This window comes from Chionomys nivalis, chromosome 12 (genome assembly GCF_950005125.1).
Source record: "Chionomys nivalis chromosome 12, mChiNiv1.1, whole genome shotgun sequence".
NCBI classification, from domain to species: Eukaryota; Metazoa; Chordata; class Mammalia; order Rodentia; family Cricetidae; genus Chionomys; species Chionomys nivalis.
Window position 1 is genome coordinate 70,895,643 of NC_080097.1, and position 21,503 is coordinate 70,917,145.

Below are 21,503 nucleotides of genomic sequence, written 5' to 3' on the forward strand. Positions count from 1 at the left end.
GTTGTTGCAGGGCTAGGAAGCCCAGAGGGGACCCTCGCATCTGTGGCAGCCTCATTAGACTTCCTACTAAATGTCAAATGGAATCCATACTGCTTTGAAGAGTTAAAGTGCTTGAAAATCTGTACAGGATACAACTGGACTTAAAATCCTGGTTTAACTGATTCCCAATCAGAAAATCACTATGGTTTCCTTAATGTATTATGCAGTATGGCTTAATTCTGAAAAAATATTTTTAGCTTTCAAAGATTTATAGCTCTGAAGAATATAGAATAAGAAAATTAGCTGTAGATTACTCTAATATTATTATGAACGAAGCTTTTCTGTGCAAGGAAACCCAAACCAAGCATGCAGTGGGATGCTGACTGTTATTCACACTTTTCTGAAGAAGACAGGGGCCTGAGATAGCTCAGAAGGTGCAGGGGTCCCCTGCGAAGCCTGACATCCCAGCTGGGTCTTTGGCACTTAGACCTGGACAGCAGGACTGACTGCCAAAGGCTGTCCTCTGACTTTACATGCACATGTGTGTTCGTGTCAGTACAACACATGCGCACACATAATAAATACGGTAGAAAAGAATGATAAAAGCTTATTGGGTAAAAGAAGAGAAAGTGAGATATGGGGTACCTGTTTTATGCCCTTAAGACTGGGTATAAGAAATTTCAGAGAGCCGGGCGGTGGTGGCGCATGCCTTTAATCCCAGCACTTGGGAGGCAGAGGCAGGTGGATCTCTGTGAGTTCGAGACCATCCTGGTCTACAAGAGCTAGTTCCAGGACAGGCTCCAAAAACCACAGAGAAACCCTGTCTCAAAAAACCAAAAAAAAAAGGAAAAAAAAAAAGAAAAAAAAAAAAAGAAATTTCAGAGAAAGAAAAATGAAATACTTTCATTGGTAAAAAGGCCATTACAATGAAACAATACCTACATTACAATCATCCACAGATTTAGCCGTCCCACGGTTCATGGCCACCCTTCAGTAGAAGGCAGCAACAGTCATCCCCACTGGCCCTTAAAACTGTTTTCAGCCTTGTCTCATTTACCAGGGTTGGCACTCAGGGCTCTAAAGCCTTCTAGAGACAGCCTGGCTCAACTACACTGCACTTTGAGTAATTTATACTTAAAAACCTACCTTTCCCGATCTCCTTTTGGAGTATTTACTCCCCAAATGATTTCATCCTTATTAAATTTGCTCCTTGGATTTTTTTGTTGTTTTTTGTTTGTTTGTTTGTTTTTTGAGACAGGGTTTCTCTGTGTAGCCCTGGCTGGTCTTGAACTCAGAGATCCGCCTGCCTCTACCTCCTGAATGCTGGGATTAAAGGCGTGCGCTACCACACCAGGCTTAAATTTGTTCCTTACTGAGCCTAAATTAGTGAAAAACTTTACTGTTCCTAAGTACCACACACGCCCACTATCAGGCACTGAGGCCTGATGGACTGTCTATTATACTTGCTGTGACTCGTTTATGCAATTCTGACACAACTACTCTTGTGTAGCATATTATCCCTGCAGTAAAATCTCCTTGCAATACAAAGATAGTAGTAGTTGGAAGGAGCACTGGGAGTTAATTACTTTAAAAAAGAGATGAAAGGTTGTTAAATGAATAAGTCTTGGCTTTTGGCTAGAGACAAGGGTTAAAATATTTGACTTAAACATGAAGTGAGTCTGTACCTCCAACAAATGCATCTCCGGCTCCATTGGTGTCAATGATTTCTTTCTGGTTTTGATCCAAGACAGCAAAAGCAGTGACTTCATTTTCTGTAATGAAAGCAAAAGGCAGATTAACTTCTCTTCATAATGCTCAGTACATAAGATCACCCAGCAAAGCTTGACACTCTTGGAGTTTTGCTAGTCAGAGAATTAGCCTGTGTTCTGTATCAGAGGGCGTGGGAACCATAGTGCAAAGCAACACTTTGTGTAATTTTCAACATTGAGATGGTGTGTGTGTCTTACAAGATATCTTATGTTCCTGGGGAGACTGGAAAGGTAGCAGCACTCTCTTTTGGACAGTTCAAACGACTGAACAGAAACTGTGAGCAAAATGAAGTATTTCTGTGCACTGGATCACGAGCCCTACTAATCTTCAATCCTGGTTGGGTTGCTGGCAGTGAAATCTTGGGTCCACTGAAAGAGCTTCAAATTTTAAAATGTAAATAATAAGTCTTGAACACCGTTCTACAGAAAATCACAATGGCACACTTCAAGCCCATGTCAAAAATTATTGATTTTAGTTGGTTTGTTACAGATAACCTAATCTGGTTATCTTTTGCCAACTGCCCAGCAGCTAACAAAAGACACAGCTACAACAAAATGTATGGGCAGAAGAGCAGGGACAGTGTGTTCTAGAGCAGTCTGAACTACTGATTTCCCTGCCTCCCGAGTACTGAGATTACAGACAGGTGCCAACATTCCTGTTTTATGTGTTGCTAGGAATCTAACTCTAGGCAAGCAGCATACCAACTGAGCCTTCATGAAGAGACATTTTAATGATGGGTCAGAGAGTGGGTAGGTTGGGTTTTATAAATTATATATTAAAAAAGTAACACATAATATTAATAATAACAATAACAACAACAACAACAACAATAAAACTGTCCTGTAGTTCTCCCTACAGACGAACCTCATTCAGGACTCTAAGCTTGGCCCATGACAGCTGTGGAGTACTATGATGAAATCTGACATCTGCAAATGACTGTACAGTGTTTTCTTATTGGACTTATTGAACTTCTGAAGTGACAAATTTGCATCCTCTGGAGACAGACATGGTTAATGACTTGTAAACTTCTACCTCACCTCAGAGCAAAGAGGTAGGAGATCTTAAAACCTTAAGAAAGAACTTACTGAGAAAAGGTCTTAAGAATGCTGGGAATTGAACTCAGGACCTCTGGAAGAGCAGTCAGTGCTCTTAACCACTGAGCCATCTCTCCAGCCCCGGCATTTAAATGTTTTAATAACTTAGACTTTTCTTGACAATGAGACATATCTGCTCATGGCAGCAGAAATTACAAATTAGGATGATGAGCATTGAAGAAACTTGTTATGGAGTTTGCTTTCAAAGTAGCAAGGCTAACCATTTGGGCAAGAAACTGCTCTTGCCTGGACTGCTTGACTGTATGCTATATAAACTTGACATGCAGGGCCCACAGAAAAATGACCGCTAAACTTTGCCAAAACAAGGCAGGATGGCCCTTCAGGGTTCTTGTTTCACAGAAGAAAGTGCCAGATCCAGGACATGGAGGAAGCCAACTTTGCCAATATAGGCATGACACTCCTACAAATTTCCCGCTTCACTGAAAGGTTTGCAGGCTGAAGATTGATACACTAACATTACAGAAGAACTTTGGGTGCCTGTCTAGGCCAGATACCTCTGTCATTTCTAGAGTTTTGGAAGTTGCTTGCTTGCATTTTCTGTTTACTCAGGTGATATTATATCCTTATGGAGTCTTTGATGGAATTGAAGACTAGATAGCTATAATTAATTTTCCTTAGTTATGATAAAAGATAAATTAGATATGAGACTTTGGACTCACAAAGATAGGATAGACGATAGAGTATTTTCTTTAATTTTGCAAAATACAAATAAATAGACTAAATATTATAACTGTAATTCTTGCTTGATAACTGTTTTGTTACATGTGATTTTACAATGATAAAGTTAAAACCTTCCTTGTTGATTAGACAGAAAGGGGGAAATAATGTGGGATGTCTTTCTGTATTCTGTGAATATGTGTTGTTCTCATTGGTTGATAAAGCTCCTTTGGCCTATGGCAAAGGAGGACAGAGCCAGATGGGAAATCCAAGAGATACAGGTTAAGAAGGGCAGAGTCTTGGAGATACCAGTCAGTCACCAAGGAAGCAAGACATGTAGAAAATGAGGTAATACCTTGGCTACATGCGAATACATAGATTAATAGAAATGGGTTAATTTTTTTTAATTTATTATGTATACAACTTTCTGCCTCCATTTATACCCACACGCCAGAGGAGGGCACCAGATCTCTTTACAGATGGTTTGGAGCCACCACATGGTTGCTGGGAATTGAACTCAGGACCTCTGGAAGAGCAGACAGTGCTCTTAACCACTGAGCCATCTCTCCAGCCCAAGAAATGTGTTAATTTAAATGTAATAGTTAACTAGAAATAACCCTGAGCCAATGACCAAGCATTTATAATTAATATAAGCCTTTGAGTGGTTATTGGGGAACTGGCAGGCAGGCGAGAAATCTCCATTTACAAAGCTGGTTGTGGTGATGCATACCTTTAATCCTAGCACCTGGGAGACAGAGGGATTCAAGTTCCAGTCCAAACAAGACTACAATACTGAGACCCAGTCTCAACCTCTCCCCCCATAAGCATAAAACCAATAAACCAAACCAAAATATACAAACAATAACCCAGGGTGGTGGTGGCGTACGCCTTTAATCCCAGCACTTGGGAGGCAGAGGCAGGTGGATCTCTGTGAGTTCGAGACCAGCCTGGTCTACAAGAGCTAGTTCCAGGACAGGCTCCAAGACTACAGAGAAACCCTGTCGCGAAAAAAGCAAAAAAAAAAAAAAAAAAAAAAAATATATATATATATATATAAAATAAAAAATACATAAAACAAACAATAACCCACACAAAAATAAGGTATGGGAGGGCAGAAGGGATCAGAGGTTACACCCTTTCTCTAAAGAGCTATTATAATTGTGGCTAATGGCGTTGGTGGGCAGAGAGAGGGGACTCATTTTCTACAGTGGTATGTAACTGCAGGCAAATTACCCATACTCTGGTGAATACCCTATACTCATGCAAGCAACTCTAAATTCAGTCAGAAATAAAACACAACAAAAAATACACAATAAAACAAGATAAGATGAAATACTCCCACTCCCCCAAGAGTCTCACTGTGCAGCCCTGGCTATCCTATAACTCACTTTGCAGGTCTGGCTAACCTTGATCCCCCTGCCTCTGCCTCCCTAATTCTTAAAGGTGTGTAGTAGGATAAGAGGTAAGAAATGTTTTTTGATATTTTACCACAGGCTGGCACAAGGTAGATATATTAGTTACTTTTAAGTGGCCAAGACCAAAATAAATTTCTGAAACCATAAAAAATGAATGTCTCCTGAGGAAAACTGCCTGAGGGGATTGATTTCCCGGCCTCCACAGGCACACACATGTATATCACATATGCATAAAAAGTAAGCACATACTAAACTCCTCCCAAACAAAGAGTGGGTCAGCAAGATGTTTTAGATAAAGAGCTTGCCACCAAGCCTGATGACCTGTTCCGTCCGTCTTGTAGAATGGATATAGAAGGCTGACTCCTACAAGTTGTTCTCTGACCTCCACATAAGTCAGACTCTATGCTCTGATAAAATATTCTTATTATTAATTAATTAATTAGTTAATTGATTAATTGAAATATTCTATTTAAGGGCTTACAAGGCCAGGCATGGTGGCGCATGCCTTTGATCCCAGTACTTGGGAGGCAGAGCCAGGTGGATTGCTGTGTGTTTGAGGCCAGGACAGTGTACATAGCTAGCTCCAGGAAGTTGACAAACAAACAAATGATCTTACAAGGACTGGGCTGAGAGTATAGAGGTATGTGGGGTAAGACTGAAAAGTTGGGAATGACCACAAATGTTCATGGAGTATCTTTATTTTGCAATAAAAATATTCACAATTGGTTAATGTAATGATTACACAACTGTCAACACAAGAACAGCTCTTAGAATGTATACTTGAAATGAGTGAGTTGTGTGATATGTGATACCTCATTGAAGGTATTTAAAAAGATATATTATCCAGGCTACTCTGAACACATGAAGCTCTTTCTAAATTACTAAGCAGAGAATGTTTTACTGTTGCATTATAGACTATTGTATAAACACACTGGTGTAGGAGGTCCTTCTGTTCATGTGTTGCTTTCATTGGTTAATGAATAAAGAAACTGCGTTGGCCTAGTTGATAGGGCAGAACTTAGGTAGGCGGGGAAGACAGAACTGAATGCTGGGAGGAAGAGAGGTGGAGTAGGAGAAAGACACCATGGAGCCGCCAGAGACAGACATGCCGAATCTTTCCCGGTAAGCCACTGCCACGTGGGGCTACACAGATAAACAGAAATGGGTTAAACTGAGATGTAAGAGTTAGCCAATAAGAAGTTAGAGCTAATACACCAATCAGTGTTTTAATGAATACAGTTTCTGTGTGGTTATTTCGGGTGTAAGCTAGCCGGGCAGCTGTGACGAACAAGCGGCCCCACCCTGCAACAAACACATTATCATTTACTTCCCAGTCCTTCACAGATGGATTTGCAGGTTATCTTTAATCTTTCTTTATCACACACAATGCTGCAAAGCATTCAAGCTTTTATCTTGAACATCGTTTGAATTTAATTATTATATTTAATAGACAATGATATCATTCCTACTTTACCCAGGGAACTGACACAAATAAACCAAGTTGTTACACTAATAGCATGAAATGTGCCTTAACGAATAGGGAAGAAATGAGACGCAGGAAATGCTTCTTCTCACCAGGGCGCACACATCAGGATATGAGCAAAGATGCCCCTGCTCAGACTGCCCTAATAAACAGGGTAATGAAACAGATGACAAACTCTTCTAATAATGAAGATTTATAGAACAATCCTAATTAACAAGGACTTTGGGGAATGAGGAGCTCCGAGTTAATTTAATTTTCTGGTTAACTAAAGAAAATGCAGAAAGTCTTTTTAGTTGGAAGTTTTTCTAAATGTATTAACAGAACATATTAATTTATGGCATCCCTGCTTTAATTAATTTATGGAACTCAATGAAAATTTTCTTTGAGAATAGAGAATCTTACAGTGTATGTGAAATCATCCTGAGCATCACTCCTTCCTATAGTTCTCAAGGCAGAAAGTCTTCCATGAGAAGCAGGGAATGTTTACATTAAAGTCTAAAACCAACCATGGTTTATCCTTGATTTGGGCTCAGCTCCTTTATTTAATACGTGTTTATTAAAAGGTTATCTCATGTCAGGGATGGAACATGGACATGTCAATGATACAGACCAAACTCTGGCTTTGATGGGGCCTACATTCTGTCAGTAGATGTCTCAGGAATGGTGAAGTGGTACACCAAGACCAAGCATGACAGCAGGAGAGTTAAGGTGTAATGTTTCCACGACGATGAGAAGGAGGCCATGTGACAATCCAGGGTTAAAGTGCAGACAGAGGCTGTGGGCTAGCAACAAGATTGATGGACTGGCTGTGTCAAACATAAAGTAGGTTCTGTAACTGGAGTATAGTGAGTACAAATGTTTGTTTCTTGTTTGGTTTTTCAAGACAGGGTTTCTCTGGGTAGTTCTGGCTGTGCTGTATTCATGCTGTAGACAAGGCTGGCCTTGAACTCAGAGATCCACTACCTCTGCCTACCAAGTGCTGGAATTAAAGACATGTGCCACCAGAGTCCAGCTCAAATGCTTTTTTATTGTTGATTTTTTAAAAATTTGTTTTTGAAGCTCAAGGACATTTTTACTAGAATTTGAAAGAATTCTAGGCAACCTGTAGATCTTCAAATCTGCCTGGAGAACAGAGGGGAAAGAGCCATGCTGTTCTAAGCTGGAGAGGGGTCAGACACATGGCTGACTGGCAGCCCATGGCTGGAAAAAGCATACATGCCCGAATCCCTTTAATCCCAGTGTTTAGGAGGCAGAGGCAGTAGGATCTCTTAGTTCAGCTAGAGTCCAGCAATTTCTTGAGACTTTCAAAGTCAGACGTTTGGATTTGATGCATCGGAAGATAAGAGGCAACTATGGTCTCATGAGTGACACACTGTGCTAAGTGTGTGTACTAAGTGCTGTATACACCACCTCATGTAATGTCCACGGAGGTCCCACAAGTTGGGTACAGTTAGATGACTGTATAAACAAACTCACTGAGATTCACAGGTTGTCACCTGCGTAGGGGTTCATGGGAAAGGCAGGTCTTTGGGACAGAATGAATGAGAAAGAAGTAGGAAATGCAAATTTCAGGTCACTACTCAAGCAATATTACCGCCATTTGTGTGATCACAACAAAACAGGTTTGATTAAGCATTATACAGCAGTTAATTAAAACTGAAATTCCCCTAACCCTGATAACTAAGTTTGACTAAATTGCTAAAACTCCCTAAGAAAGGTGGTATAACATGATCAAGATGATGAGCCAGGCTTGGTTACCTGATTCTATGCATCCCGGGAGAAAAGAAGCAGGTGTGCTGATTTAAAATACATTCCGTGCCTTAGTCATAATGTTACTGAAATTAAACTTTATCTACCACCTAAAAATGTAGTGTAGAATTCCCTGATGATTTAGTCCCTTTCTTAACTACCTTTCTCCATAAGGAGTACACTGGACAGATAGGTACTAGCCACTCTCACAGGTGTGTGTGTGTGTGCGTGTGCGTGTGTGTGTGTGAAAACTCTTATCTGATTTTCTATGGGGTGTAAGAATTCTGGCCCTGGAACTTGCTAGGGCTAGGGAATTATTGGTTTTAAGGGTATATATGGCTGGGAACATTTGTAATGAGGAGGACAAGGAAGAACGGTGTAGAACTAAGAACAAATGTAGAACAAGGAAGATTGAGGAGAGAAGAATAAGGAAACATGGACAGACAAGTCCCATTTTGAGTAGATTTCTTACCCCTCATATTTTAACCCTCAGATTTCTAACCCCCCTTTAGCTACTTGTGGCGTCTTTAATTGATCCCTCAAAGAGAATCTTAAAGACAAAAACTTTTAAGGCTCTCATTATGTGTAGTCTACCTGCATATCAAGATCTAGAACCATAAAGCTTAACACAGCAGTCGCTAACTACTGAATGATTTGGCTGCATTACGGTTACAGGTGGCCACATGGCTGTCACACTGGCAGGTACGGAATGTGCCACTGCAGAAAGGCCTGTACCCAGTGTTGTAAAGATTTTCACCACTCAGGAAATTTCTTTGTGTCCTTTTAGAGCCAAACTCCTATTCAAATAAAAAGAAGAACCAAAAGGCTACCATCCCAAAGAGTCCAAGGATAAGAATATAAAAATACAGATTCCAGAAATAAGAATATAGAAATAATAAAAGAAATATAAAGTGCTAAGCCTAGGAGAATGAGAACAGACCGTCAGTAGCTTAAGGATTAACTATTACTCCACTTTATAACCCATAGCTCTATTTGCAAGGCTGAAGCGGCCCTCTGCAGGCTTAGGGTCGCTCTGCAAACTGAGGATCAGCTTTTAGATAACCTCCCACGGCCACTCATGATCAGAAATTGACGTGAGCTGAGGTAACATTTAAATGATGGATGTACACGACTTCTGACTTTTTGGTTTCCTATTGTCCCACACCCTTCCCTGCTATGAGTGTCAGGGGAGGTTCAGAGCCTTGGTAAACACTTTCAAGGAACACCAGGGAAAAACAGTGGACTAAATACAAACACTAGTTTAACTGAAAAGCTGTTAATGGAAATTGCAAAGAAGGGCAGTTTGTATCTGAGTTTTACCTTGAGATTGTAAAAGTTCTTTTGTTATTGCCTAACGCTTGTTATAAAAGGAGGAGTTCAGAAACCGGCCTTTGCCACAGCCTTACAAGTCCATCTCTCTGGCTGTGGTCTCAGCCAGATAAGCTTTTTATGACCCATGGAGATTTATTTTTTTAATTTTGTATTTTTTTTCCTGGAATAAAGTTTGTTTCTGGTTTGACTTTGGGGGGGTCTGTCCCCATCTTTGTGCAATCCCCCCCTCGTGTATCCAACAATTCTAGATTCTTTTTTTTTTTTTTTGGTTTTTCGAGACAGGGTTTCTCTGTGGTTTTGGAGCCTGTCCTGGAACTAGCTCTTATAGACCAGGCTGGTCTCGAACTCACAGAGATCCGCCTGCCTCTGCCTCCCAAGTGCTGGGATTAAAGGCGTGCGCCACCACCGCCCGGCAACAATTCTAGATTCTATCACTGTAAATCAATACTGTTTGGGGCCAGGAGGATGACTCTGTGGGTAAAACACTTGCTGTACAAGCTTGAAAGTTTGAGTTAGGGTCTTCAGAATCAATGTGACGCCGGACACAGTACACAAGTTTCCTTCCTTCCTGTGTGCACAGCATGCTGTATGTAAGCTCATGTGGCAGTCCTGAGTGCATTCTGTAGAGTGGGTCCTTTTCTCCACCTTTAAATGGGTAAAGGCAACAACAGACTGGTCCAATAGCATGAGATGGGAAGTGAAAAGGGCAGACTCTTTAGATGCTACAGGGCCAGCTATCCTGGCATAAGTCTCAATGAACAAGATACCTGCTTTAAACAAGGTAGAGGAAGGTCAGGACCAACATACATGCACACAACAGAGATTGAAAACAAAACCTGCAACATGCAAAACAAATCAGAGCTTGCCCTAAATTTGAGTAAATGTACTCATTTTTCTGTATATCTTACTTACGACCTAAGCTCACTTTTAGGAATTTTTGAAATTCCTTCATATTGCTATGAATATCACTCACCCACTTCTAATAACTGTGCAGTGGTGTGTGCAGCCTTCTCATATGGCTGAGTCTGCATATATCAAACATCCCTTAAATCTAAGTGAGGTGAAGGGGTAGCAGCTCATGCCTGTAATCCTAGGACTCAAGATGCTAGGGAAGAAGGATTGCTGGAGGATACACACTGAGTTTGAGGCCAGCCTAGGTAATTGAAAAATAGACTCTATGTTAAATAATAATAATAATAAACAAACACTTCTGATTCCACCAAACTAAGTGATGCCACCCTTGGCAGCATGGAATCAGGTATGGTGTGTCTACTTGTACCAAAGACATAACTGCTACAGATCTCTTTCTGGCTATGAAGTAATGAGACATTTACCAAAACACCATCGATCATGTTAAAGAAGTACCTTTATCCACAGAGATAGAAGCAAAGAGAAAAGTAGGTTTTTAGCACTAGAATCCATTCGTGAGAAAGGGCAGGAAAATCTCATTACTATTCAATAGAAAAAAATCTAGCTATATAATGCCCATTTTGTTTCCTCTTGGCATAAAACTGAACTGGGGTGGGAGGTCCTTCTGTCTATGTGTTACTTTTATTGGTTAATGAATAAAGAAACTGCCTTGGCCTGTTGATAGGGCAGAGCTTAGGTAGGCAGGGAAAAACTAAATGGCATGCTGGGAGAAAGGAGGCAGAGTCAGAGGGAAGCCATGGAGTCGCTGGACACAGACATGCTGGAACTTTGCTAGTAGGCCACAACCTTGTGTTGATACACAGATTAATAGAAATGGGATAAATTAAGATGTAAGAGTTAGCAAATAAGAAGCTAGAGCTAATGGGCCAAGCAGTGATATAATTAATACAGTTTCTGTGTGGTTATTTCAGGGCTAAGCTAGTCGGGTGGCCAGGAATGAACAAGCTGCTCCTTGCAACACTTAACTGAAAGGGATCAACTTCCCAAGCCAAAGTAGGGTATCTTTTCTGGAATTTCTCATGTGATATTTCTTCATCTCATTTAAGAAGTAACCAAGAAATGTTAAAGAATAGGGACATCCTCCTCTAGGAGAACATGGGTATCCCTGGACAAAAGACACTCCGTTAAGCCAGGTATGGAGGTGCACACCTATTGTCTCAGTACCTGAAGACTGAGACAGGAAGACTGACATGAATGAGGATAGCTTGGGCTCCCTGGTCACTTCAGTCTTGGCTACAGAGTGAGAGCTTGTTTCATAAACCAAGACAGAACAATGAGAACTAAGTCTATCCATAATTCAGGCTTCTCAAAGTCTTCCAGGAGGTGAAGAAGAACAGAACCACATTAAAAAACACATCGCTGGGGAGTTTCTCTCCATTTAGTTTGATGTTGGCTGTTGGCTTGTTGTATATTGCCTTTATTATGTTAAGGTATGTTACTTATATCCCTGCTCTCTCCAAGACCTTTATCATGAAGGGATGTTGTATTTTGTCAAAAGCTTTTATGGCATCTAATGTTTTTATTTTTCAGTTTGTTTACATTGTGGATTACGTTGACAGATTTTCAATGTTGAACCATCCCTGCATCTGTGGGATGAAGCAGACTTGATCATGGTGGATAATGGTTCTGATGTGTTCTTGGATTCGATTTGCCAGTATTTTTAGTATTTTTGTATGTTGTATGTTCATGAGTGAGATTGGTCTGTAATTCTCTTTCTTAGTAATCTCTTTCTGTGGTTTAGGTATCAGGGTAATTGTAGCCTCATAAAAAGAGTTTGACAATGTTCCTTCTGTTTCTATTGTGTGGAATAATTTGAGGAATATTGGTATTAGTTCTTTGAAAGTCTTGTAGAATTCTGAGCTGAAACCATCTGGTTCTGGGCTTTTTTTTGGTTGGGAGACTTTTGATGACTGTTTCATTTCTTCAGCAGTTATAGGTCTGTTTAATTTGCTTATCTGGTCTTGATTTAATTTTGGTAAGTGATATTTATCCAGAAAGTTGTCCATTTCCTTTAAGTTTTTCAATTTTGTGGAGTACAGGTTTTCAAAATATAACCTGATGGTCCTCTGTATTTCCTCCGTGTCTGTTGTTATGTCCCCCTTTTCATTTCTGATTTTGTTAATTTGGATATTCTCTCTCTACCTTTTGGTTAGTTTGGATAAAAGTTTGTCTATTTTGTTGATTTTCTCGAAGAACCAACTCTTTGTCTCACTGATTCTTTGTATTGTTTTCTTTGTTTCTATTTTGTTGATTTCAGCTCTCACTTTGACTATTTCCTGCCGTCTAGTTCTCTTAGGTGAGTTTGCTTCTTTTCATTCTAAAGTTTTCAAATGTTCTGTTAACTCACTAGTGTGGGATTTTCCCAGCTTCTTTATGTAGGCATTTAGTGCTATGAACTTTCCTCTTAACACTGCTTTCACGGTGTCCCATAAAATTTGGGTATGTTGTGTGGTCATTTTCATTGAATTTTAGGAAGTCTTTAATTTCTCAACCTCAAAGACAGACATCATCTCAGAGTAAAGGGCTGGTAAAAAATATTCCAATCAAATGGACCTAAGAAACAAGTGGGTGTAGCTATCCTAATATCTAACAAAATAGACTTCAAGCTAAAATTAATCAAAAGAGACAAAGAAGGTCATTTCATATTAGTCACAGGAAAAATCCATCAAGAGGAAATCTCAATCTCAATACTGAACATCTATGCCCCCAATACAAGGGCACCCTCATATGTCAAAGAAACACTTCTAAAGCTTAAATCATACATTAAACCCCACACACTAATAGTGGGAGACTTCAACAGTAATACTAATTTCAGAAAGCCCACAAACACATGGAAATTAAACAACGCTCACCTGAATCATCAATGGGTCAAGGAAGAAATAAAGGGAGACTTACATATATTTAATGTAAAGTAGAAAAAGACAAGATCTCCTGAGTAAATTGGGAGCATGGGGACCACAGGAGAGGGTTGAAGGGGAGGGGAGAGGCAGGGAAGGGAGCAGAGAAAAATGTAGAGCTCAATAAAAATCAATGAAAAAAATATATATGATGACCCTGAATAGAAGTAAGAAAGTATTTGCTCTCCAGTACGGTTCCAATTGCTGGCAATTCCTCCAAGAACTGGATTACTCCAGCTTGGTGGTTCTCTCTCCTCAAATAGTGTTATCAGTGTCAATTATTCTTGGGCCAGTGAGATAGCTCAGTGGGTAAAGGAACGTGTCACCAAGACTGAAGACTTAAGTCTGATCCTCAGGATTCTCAAGGCGGAAGGAGAGAAACAACTGCTGTGAACTATCTTCGGACCTCCACGTGCACACGGCCACGTGCTCCTCCCAGTTAAAAAAACTGTGCTCAGACCTCCATGTGTTCCCTCACCATTAAAAAAAAAGGAATGAGAAGTGTTTCCTTACTGTTCTTCTTAAAACACAGTTATTTCTTCAAGAAACAGAAGCCATTAGGTACCAATCTTTTAGGTTGCTAATTATACCAAAATATTAACTTTCTATCAAATGCTACTTTTGAGGCTGGAGGAAGATGGGAGACAGTTTAGGAATACGGTCACCTAGCTTCAGAGGACACTGTTTATACTCTAGTCTATGCAAACGGCATTGCTAGAGGTGGCCGTTCACAAACCACAATACTATTTATACTTCTTAAATGACCCAGAAACCATATACAAACTCGCTGAGCCATCAGAGTTAGTACTGTAAGGCTCTTGTCCTTAATTGTATGGTATGAAGTCTTGTCACTGCTTATATCTAGACAGAAAAAAATGTTCATGCTAGTTAATTCTTAGGAAAAACAAAGTGATGCAAAATAGAAAAAAAATCATTTTTGATGTACTAATGAGCTCTGCCAGGAGTACCCCAAAAAACAAAGGGACAGCTTTCCAGTATGGGTATCAGTTTGTTCCTTTTTCTTTGTTTCCTTCTCTCTCCCACTTTGGGGCGACAGGTCTCACTGTTTAGCTCATGAGGGCCTTGAACTTGAGGCGTCTCTTGCCACAGCCTCCTAAATATGTACGTACAGAGCTACACCATCTGGTTCCGCTTTGTTCATCTGTTAACACGTGTAGGCAGTATGAGTAAGTGCTTTGTGTGACCATTCACACATGTAAGTGTTAGGCCATTATATTCTACTAACCCATAGTAGCTGCTAACCAGGAGGCTTGTTGGTTGAATCTGAGTATCTTAAGGGGGAGGCCCACATTGCTAGGCACACCCTACATACTGTGGAAGTGAGGGGAGCATGAATGGTACATTAGGGGATTTCTGTTCCCCAGGTTAAGACAGAGACAGCATTGGAACGTCACGGTAGTCACAAGCACCAGCCTTTACACATTTTAAAGCATGCTTTAGACTGAAACAGTGGAACATGTGGACCTTAATCTAGCACATTCTAAAATTATTAAAGAAGTCCCCGTAGACATCAGATATGTTTTGGTTATATTCTTAAAAATTTAGCAGAGCAAAATTGAAATAATAGCATAAACATAGCAAGAGGCCCTAATAAATGTTGATCGACAGAATCATTTGTTTTCCTGATAATGTAATAGTCATATCTTTAAAAAGTTTTAACGTAGGAGTTTGGGAGAAGAGGGCACAGGATGTCGTGGAGCTGGAGTTGCAAATGGTTGTAAACTACCCAACATAGATGCTTGGAACAACACTGGACTCCTCTACAGAGCAGTGTGTGTTTATAACTGTTGAGCACCTCCAGACTCCAGCCATATCTGTGGTCCAGGGCAGGCTGGGCTGGGGCACTGTAACCCCAGCTGGCATCAGTCTCAGAGATCCGCCTGCCTCTGCCTCTCCAGTGGTAGGGTTAAAGGTGTGTGCCACCATGCCTGGCTAATTTCTATATTCTTAAGGCCATTCTTTCAGATGGGAAATCACCACGTAGATTCTTCGCAGTGTGTAATGCATTTCAATGTAGTGGTGGTGTATGAAGATTAAAGTTATGTGGGTAGAGATCAGTGTTGTGCCGAAGATAAGAAAGCTTTGTGGAAATCAGTTGCTAATTGTACTTTGATAATTAAATACACAAACCTATGATCCTTTTAGGCTCATCTAATTAGTATTAAACGAGTTTACTTAATTACAGCTGTAAATTAAATGCATAGGGTTTGCCTCATCTCAAAATAATTACATGCACATTGTAATGTGAATTATGGAACATTAATTTGAACTTTATCGATTATTCCCTAAACAGAGACTGGGGCTCATTAGGACAAAGCTATTATCATAGCCGTTTTGACATATATCTCCAAAAAAGATTCCAAAATAACATCTGCACAGAAGGTCTTCAAAGGAGAGGTATCTACTTGAGTCTCAATAGGTAGAGTCCATTCATTTATTACAAAGTCCAGTACAGAAAAACGTTCTTGCTCAGGCATTTGGTTAAAGGCATATAATGTTTATGTATACATGTGCATATGCAGAGATATGTGTATAATACCATGTATGTCATCTTTACACAGCTGGAACTTTTCAGTTCATAGTAGAAGCTGTGATTATATTTTTAGAAGATTTTTTACAATAATGTAAAGTAACTACAGGTCAAACTACTCCACCAAGTCAGTTCTAAACATTGTTTGGAAGATGGAAGTGATGGATTATCATATTAGTAAAGAGGCAGACTCCTACACTCCTCATTCTGATAATTAGCTGTGATAGTTCAAAGAGAAAGAAAGGAAGGGAGGAAGGAAGGGAGGGAGGGAGGGAGGGAGGGAGGGAGGGAGGGAGGAAGGAAGGAAGGAAGGAAACCAACCTTGAGTTGTCAATGTAGTTTAGCTGGTTTGTTTGCCTTACATGTGCAGAGATTTAGACCCCCACACTCTATCCTGTCTGTGTGGCAGTGCACACAACACCTAGGCACCCAGGAGACCAAGGCAGGAAGGCAGGAGGAGTTCGAGATCATCTTCAGCTAGCCTAGGGTACATGAGATACTGTTTCAAAAGAAATACATTAAAATAAAAATTGAGATTGTTATCAGTTGGGAACAGCCTAGTTCAAACAAGACTCATCCAATATACAATTTAATATATTTTAATTTGGTGGAAGGAAGGAGAGAGGGAGAGGAGCTGTAAATACAAATTAAAATATTTAAAATGAAACCTTATGAACAAGCTGTAGACTTCTTCCTTAGGCATAAAACAGAGTTAAGGAAAAATGCTATTCATATATTCATACTTAAAATATATGAAGTTGAGACAAGCCTTAGATGCTTTAACGCACCCACTGTTCCTCGGGCGTCCCTTTCTTGGAGACAGCATGTGGCTGAGGGCTGCAACACTAGCACCGCTGCTCAGGAGGAGGAGCGAAGTCGGTGTAGACAGAGCAAGGCTTTCTTCTGCACTCGGCATCTCTAAGTGACCACCATAGCTTTTTCCCTCTGTATATTTGTAATTTTCTGCCCTTTTCTCCCTTTAAATACTGCCTGAAGTAGAGGCTGCAGCATAATGAACCTGTTCTAATTCAGCCCAATTTTGGCTTAAAGCAAACATCTAATTACTTGTGATTAATCCTAAAGAGCACAACCTATGCTCATACTTAGTGGCTCTATGCTTAAGCCTAACTAGTGGCTTTCCGCGGCTTTCCCTGCCTTTCAGCCTTCCTTTTCTCCTGTGTTAGTTTAATCCTCAAAGCAGCTGAAGAATCATAAAACACCATTCTTCTACTACACAAGATATCTGTATTGTGCAACTCCCATTTGAAGGGGTTTATATTATTAGCCTTGAATAATGTGCTCAAATTCAGATTGAACTCAGACTACTCTGTAATAAATGACAAGATGCACAAGAGCACTGTAATCCAGGCAACCGTAATTATACAATTATCGATGAAGTTCCTGTTGATAAACAATGCAAACATTAGGAAATACTATTTTGCAATTAAATGGTGAAGAAAACCATTTATTGCCTTCCATCCCATCCTCTTAATAAGACTGGAGTTGCAGATGTTCGTGTATGTTGCATTGATGTTAAACGGTGCATGATATTCTAGGTGGTTCCCATAACCTTGCTTTGTCTAGTATGAACTGACTCAATTGATATGATAATAGAGAAAAGAGCGGGGCTGAACTGGCACAATTTGCATAGCCTTGAAATTTGTCATTACTGGATAGTCAAGTGTTCCTAAAAGTTCTTGTTCAGTTGTCACCGACAACAATGTATTAGACAAACAATATTTTGAAATGAACCACACAGGTGGGAACACCACTTACTGAAGCTTTTATCCTATCAAACAAGGCACTCATCAGTACATTTATAAAGCTAACAATTGGGAATTTTGTGATTTCTTTGGGGTTCAATTGCTACTAGAGCAAGTATAAAGAGAGCAGCAATTACTCAGAAGCTGCAGAGACGCAGCTCTGGCGGCTCTGACACGGAGGTAACAGAGAACACCTCTCTTTCACAAAACTTGCATTCCCATCACTTATTAAAGACTATCATATTTTAGGTTAAGAAATAATAAAATCATCAGTATTCTCTAATATTGCATCTTGCTAATGGAAAAAAAAGAAGGCATCTAAGAAACATGATACAGGGCTGACAGATGGCGTGACCACTGAGGTACCTGCTGAGCAAGCATGAGGACCTGAGTGTGGATTCCCAGCACCCATGTAAAAAGCTGGGCACAGCTGGAGCTCCAGTTCGGGGATGGGGTAAGGGTGGGGGTGGGAAATAGGCATATTGCCAGAGCTCCCTGCCCAGCTAGGCTAGACAATCGGCGAGTCTAAGTTTATCAAGAGATCCCGTCTCAAGGGGTAAAACAGGAGATTCAAGAAGACACCCAAGGTCTACATGTAGTCTCTTATCTTCCTACCATGTATATACACCACATACTCAGCCCCTCTACCCACATATAAAAACCATAATAAAGATAAATAAAAAAGAAAGCCCATATAAGAATAATAGGAATTGCTCTGATGCATGTCAAAATGGGGGTACCACCAACACTGCAGAAAAACTGCAAAAATTCACTTAACAGTAATAGAACTACTAGAAAATTACCATAAATATAAGGAGAACTAGAAATTTTGGAGTTTAGATTTTATAGGCATGGATGGTGAATAAAAGAAAAGTCATAGTACATGCACCTAGAGGGAGGTGAGCAATTAAAAAGTTAAGCAGAGTAATTAAATGGGATTAACCATTTTGAATAAAAAATTCTAGAAAAGCTGATAGAGAAACTTTCATCCTAATGAAGACACACTATAAAACAAGAAACACAGTGAGATGCCCTGTACCATCTGGAGACCAATATTTAACTTCTTGAAGAGTAAAGCCCCATATGACTAGTTGGTTAAGATACAGGCTATGCTGGTTGTGGTAGGTGCATGGTTATGGTCAATACTCAGGAATTTAAGGCAGAAGGATTGCTGCGAGTTCATGGTTAGTCTGGGTTAAAGAGACTTTGAGGCCAGCCTGAGCTATAAAATTGTGATGTACTGTCTCAGCGATGGGATGAGGAGTGTTGAATGAGAACATAAAACAGCTTAGAGAAGTGTCAGGGGAAAGAGACTGTGCAAACAGAAGGTTAATGTGTTCAAGGACACCACAGTTTTTTTGTTGTTTTTGACAGTCTACCAGGTTGGCCTTGAATTTACGTAGACTCACCAACCTCTGCCTCCCGAGTGCTGGGATTAAAGTGCCAGGTTTACAATTGGTTTTTGAAACATTTCTTTAGCTCTTTGGTTTCTTGCTTTTAGTTGATTTAAAAAGCATATTAAATTAAGACTTTTCATTCTAAAGATCAGTTTTATTACGGAAGAAGGAAATGGGGTCATCGTCCCTCTCCCTTGAGGCTGTCCCCGGGGAGAGCTGTAGTCTGCTCATGAAGACTGTATTTTCTGCCCAATCACTATCATGTTGGGCCACATGCCTTCCTCCAGCGAATGACATCAGAATGGCAGGTGTATGAGACCGCTACTAATGACTGTTTAACTAGGGTAGAGCTACGCAAGTTCCTAATAGGATCTGCCCTGCCATATCAGAGAAAAGACGACGGCGCAGTGCCTAGTGACAGACAAGAATGGAGGAGAAAGGCATATATTGTAAGTGATGGACATTTCAAGGGACGTTAGGCAACTTTAGCCTAGTTTGATTAATAATAGTAGCACTGAATAAAGTTTATCTGAGGCGTGTATGTGTGTATGTGTGTGTATAGGGGACATGTACCATAGCTTACGTGTAAGTCTAGAAGACAACTTTACTTTAGAGAGTTGGTTTTTCTCTATTTACCTATATATGGGCTCCAGAGCTCAAACTCAGGTCACTGGGTGTGGTGGTTTGAACAAGAATGGCCCCCAGTTGTGGGACTGTTTGGGAAGGATTAGGAGGTATAGCTATATTAGTGTGTCATTGGCAGTGGCCTCTGAGGTTTCAAAAGACCCCAGCCATACTCAGTCTCTTTCCCTCAGCCTTCTACTCTTTGATCAAGATGTGAGTTCTCATTGTTCCTGCTACCACGCCTTTGCTTCATCTTCATGGACTCTAACCCTCAGAAGCCGTAAGCCCCAAATTAAATGCTTTCTTTATTAGCTGCCTTGGTCATGGTGTTTTACACAGCAGTAGAAAAAAAAAAAAAACTAAGATCTCAGGCTTGCACAACAAGTGCTTCACCTACTGAGGCACCTCTAGCCTAAAAAAAAAATTATCCTAAAATAATTCATAATTCTGAGCAGAAAGCATGGAGTAACTCTGTATTTGAATTTGAAGGTGCCCTTAACTTATCTGATCTGAAAAACAGTATCATATCAAATACCTAAGAGAAACCCTTAAAGAATATTAGGATGAAGTCAGGTGAGGTGACATTCATGTATGTTAGCATGTGTGAGATGGATGTCAAAGGATTAGGAGTTCAAATTTATTCTTGGCTACATATCTTTAACCTATATCTTAAAGCAACCCAGAAAGACAAAAAAAATGATAATTGATATATTTTAAAGTAGGCTTTAGAAACTTTTACAGCAGTGGTAGCATATGGGATTCAGAACAACTGTTTTTATCAAGAATGCTTGGACACAATACTTTGTAGAGCTGAGGATGCTCGGTTGGTGGAGTGCTTGCCTACCATGCATGCACAAAGTCCTCAGTTCAATCCCAGCACTGTATAAAACTGGATGTGGTAATACAGTTATAATCCGAGCCCATGGGAGGTACAGTCAGAAGGATGAGAAGTTTAAGGCCATTTTCTATAGAGTAAGTTTGAGGCCAGCCTGAGCTCAAACACAAGACCCTGCTATCCTCCCAAAATATATATACTTTTAAAAAATTAGACTGGGAGCGCAGCTCAGTGGTAAAGCCCTGCCTTGGCATGTGCAAGGAAGTACATCACACCACAAAACAAACAAAGAAACCTGCCTGAAGGCTTAACAAAAGAATGGAGAATCACCAGACAAGGACGCAGAGGCTGTACCTAGGGATTAGGCTCAGAGCAGAGTTTAGAACTTAGAACCTTCCCTAAAATAACCCTAGAATAGCAACTCCTCATCTGAAGTTAGGAACCTAAAGAATTAAGGATAGTGAACAAGAAGCAGGAAGACTATGAATAGCAAAAGACTGCTGCTGACTTTCCAACCATTAGAATTCCTAACCTCAGATTAAGATGACCTCAGTGCGCCAGCACTCCTGTGCAAACATGAATTGAACAAGGTTTCAAGTTATTTTTCCAAATGATTGTACAAATAAAGCACCTCACTCCTGACAGAAAATAGAGAGCTATGGGGAGTGCAAGCAGGGGACTAAAGTCAGGAGACTGCACAAGGGAACTTACCTAAAACTGCTGCAGATAATGAACCCAAACAAACTTGAAAGAACACCCTTAATGGCCAAGAATGAAAAACAAAACAACAGTGGTCAGAAGCACATGTGCATCTATGCAGACTCAGTAATGGTTCCTATCACCCTCATGGTGAGTCATGGCCGCATAGAGAGCTGACACCCTCGTCTGGTCTCCATGGGCACAGGGACTAGACATACATGCAGAGACACATATACACAAAACAAAATACACGTTTTAAAAATAGAATGAAACATGAGCAAGGAAATCAGGACCACGAGGCGTGCAC

General features: G+C 40.3%; 1 protein-coding gene across 3 annotated transcripts in view; it reads right to left on the reverse strand.

The window, feature by feature from the left end:
* The window catches only part of Adk (adenosine kinase), a 390,903-nt gene that overhangs the window by 29,243 nt on the left and 340,157 nt on the right, over positions 1–21,503 (reverse strand). For all 3 annotated transcript variants that reach the window (XM_057786610.1, XM_057786612.1, XM_057786611.1), the window contains one exon: positions 1,665–1,751. In XM_057786610.1, coding sequence (XP_057642593.1) covers positions 1,665–1,751 — 87 coding nt within the window. The remainder of the gene's footprint in view (positions 1–1,664; positions 1,752–21,503) is intronic.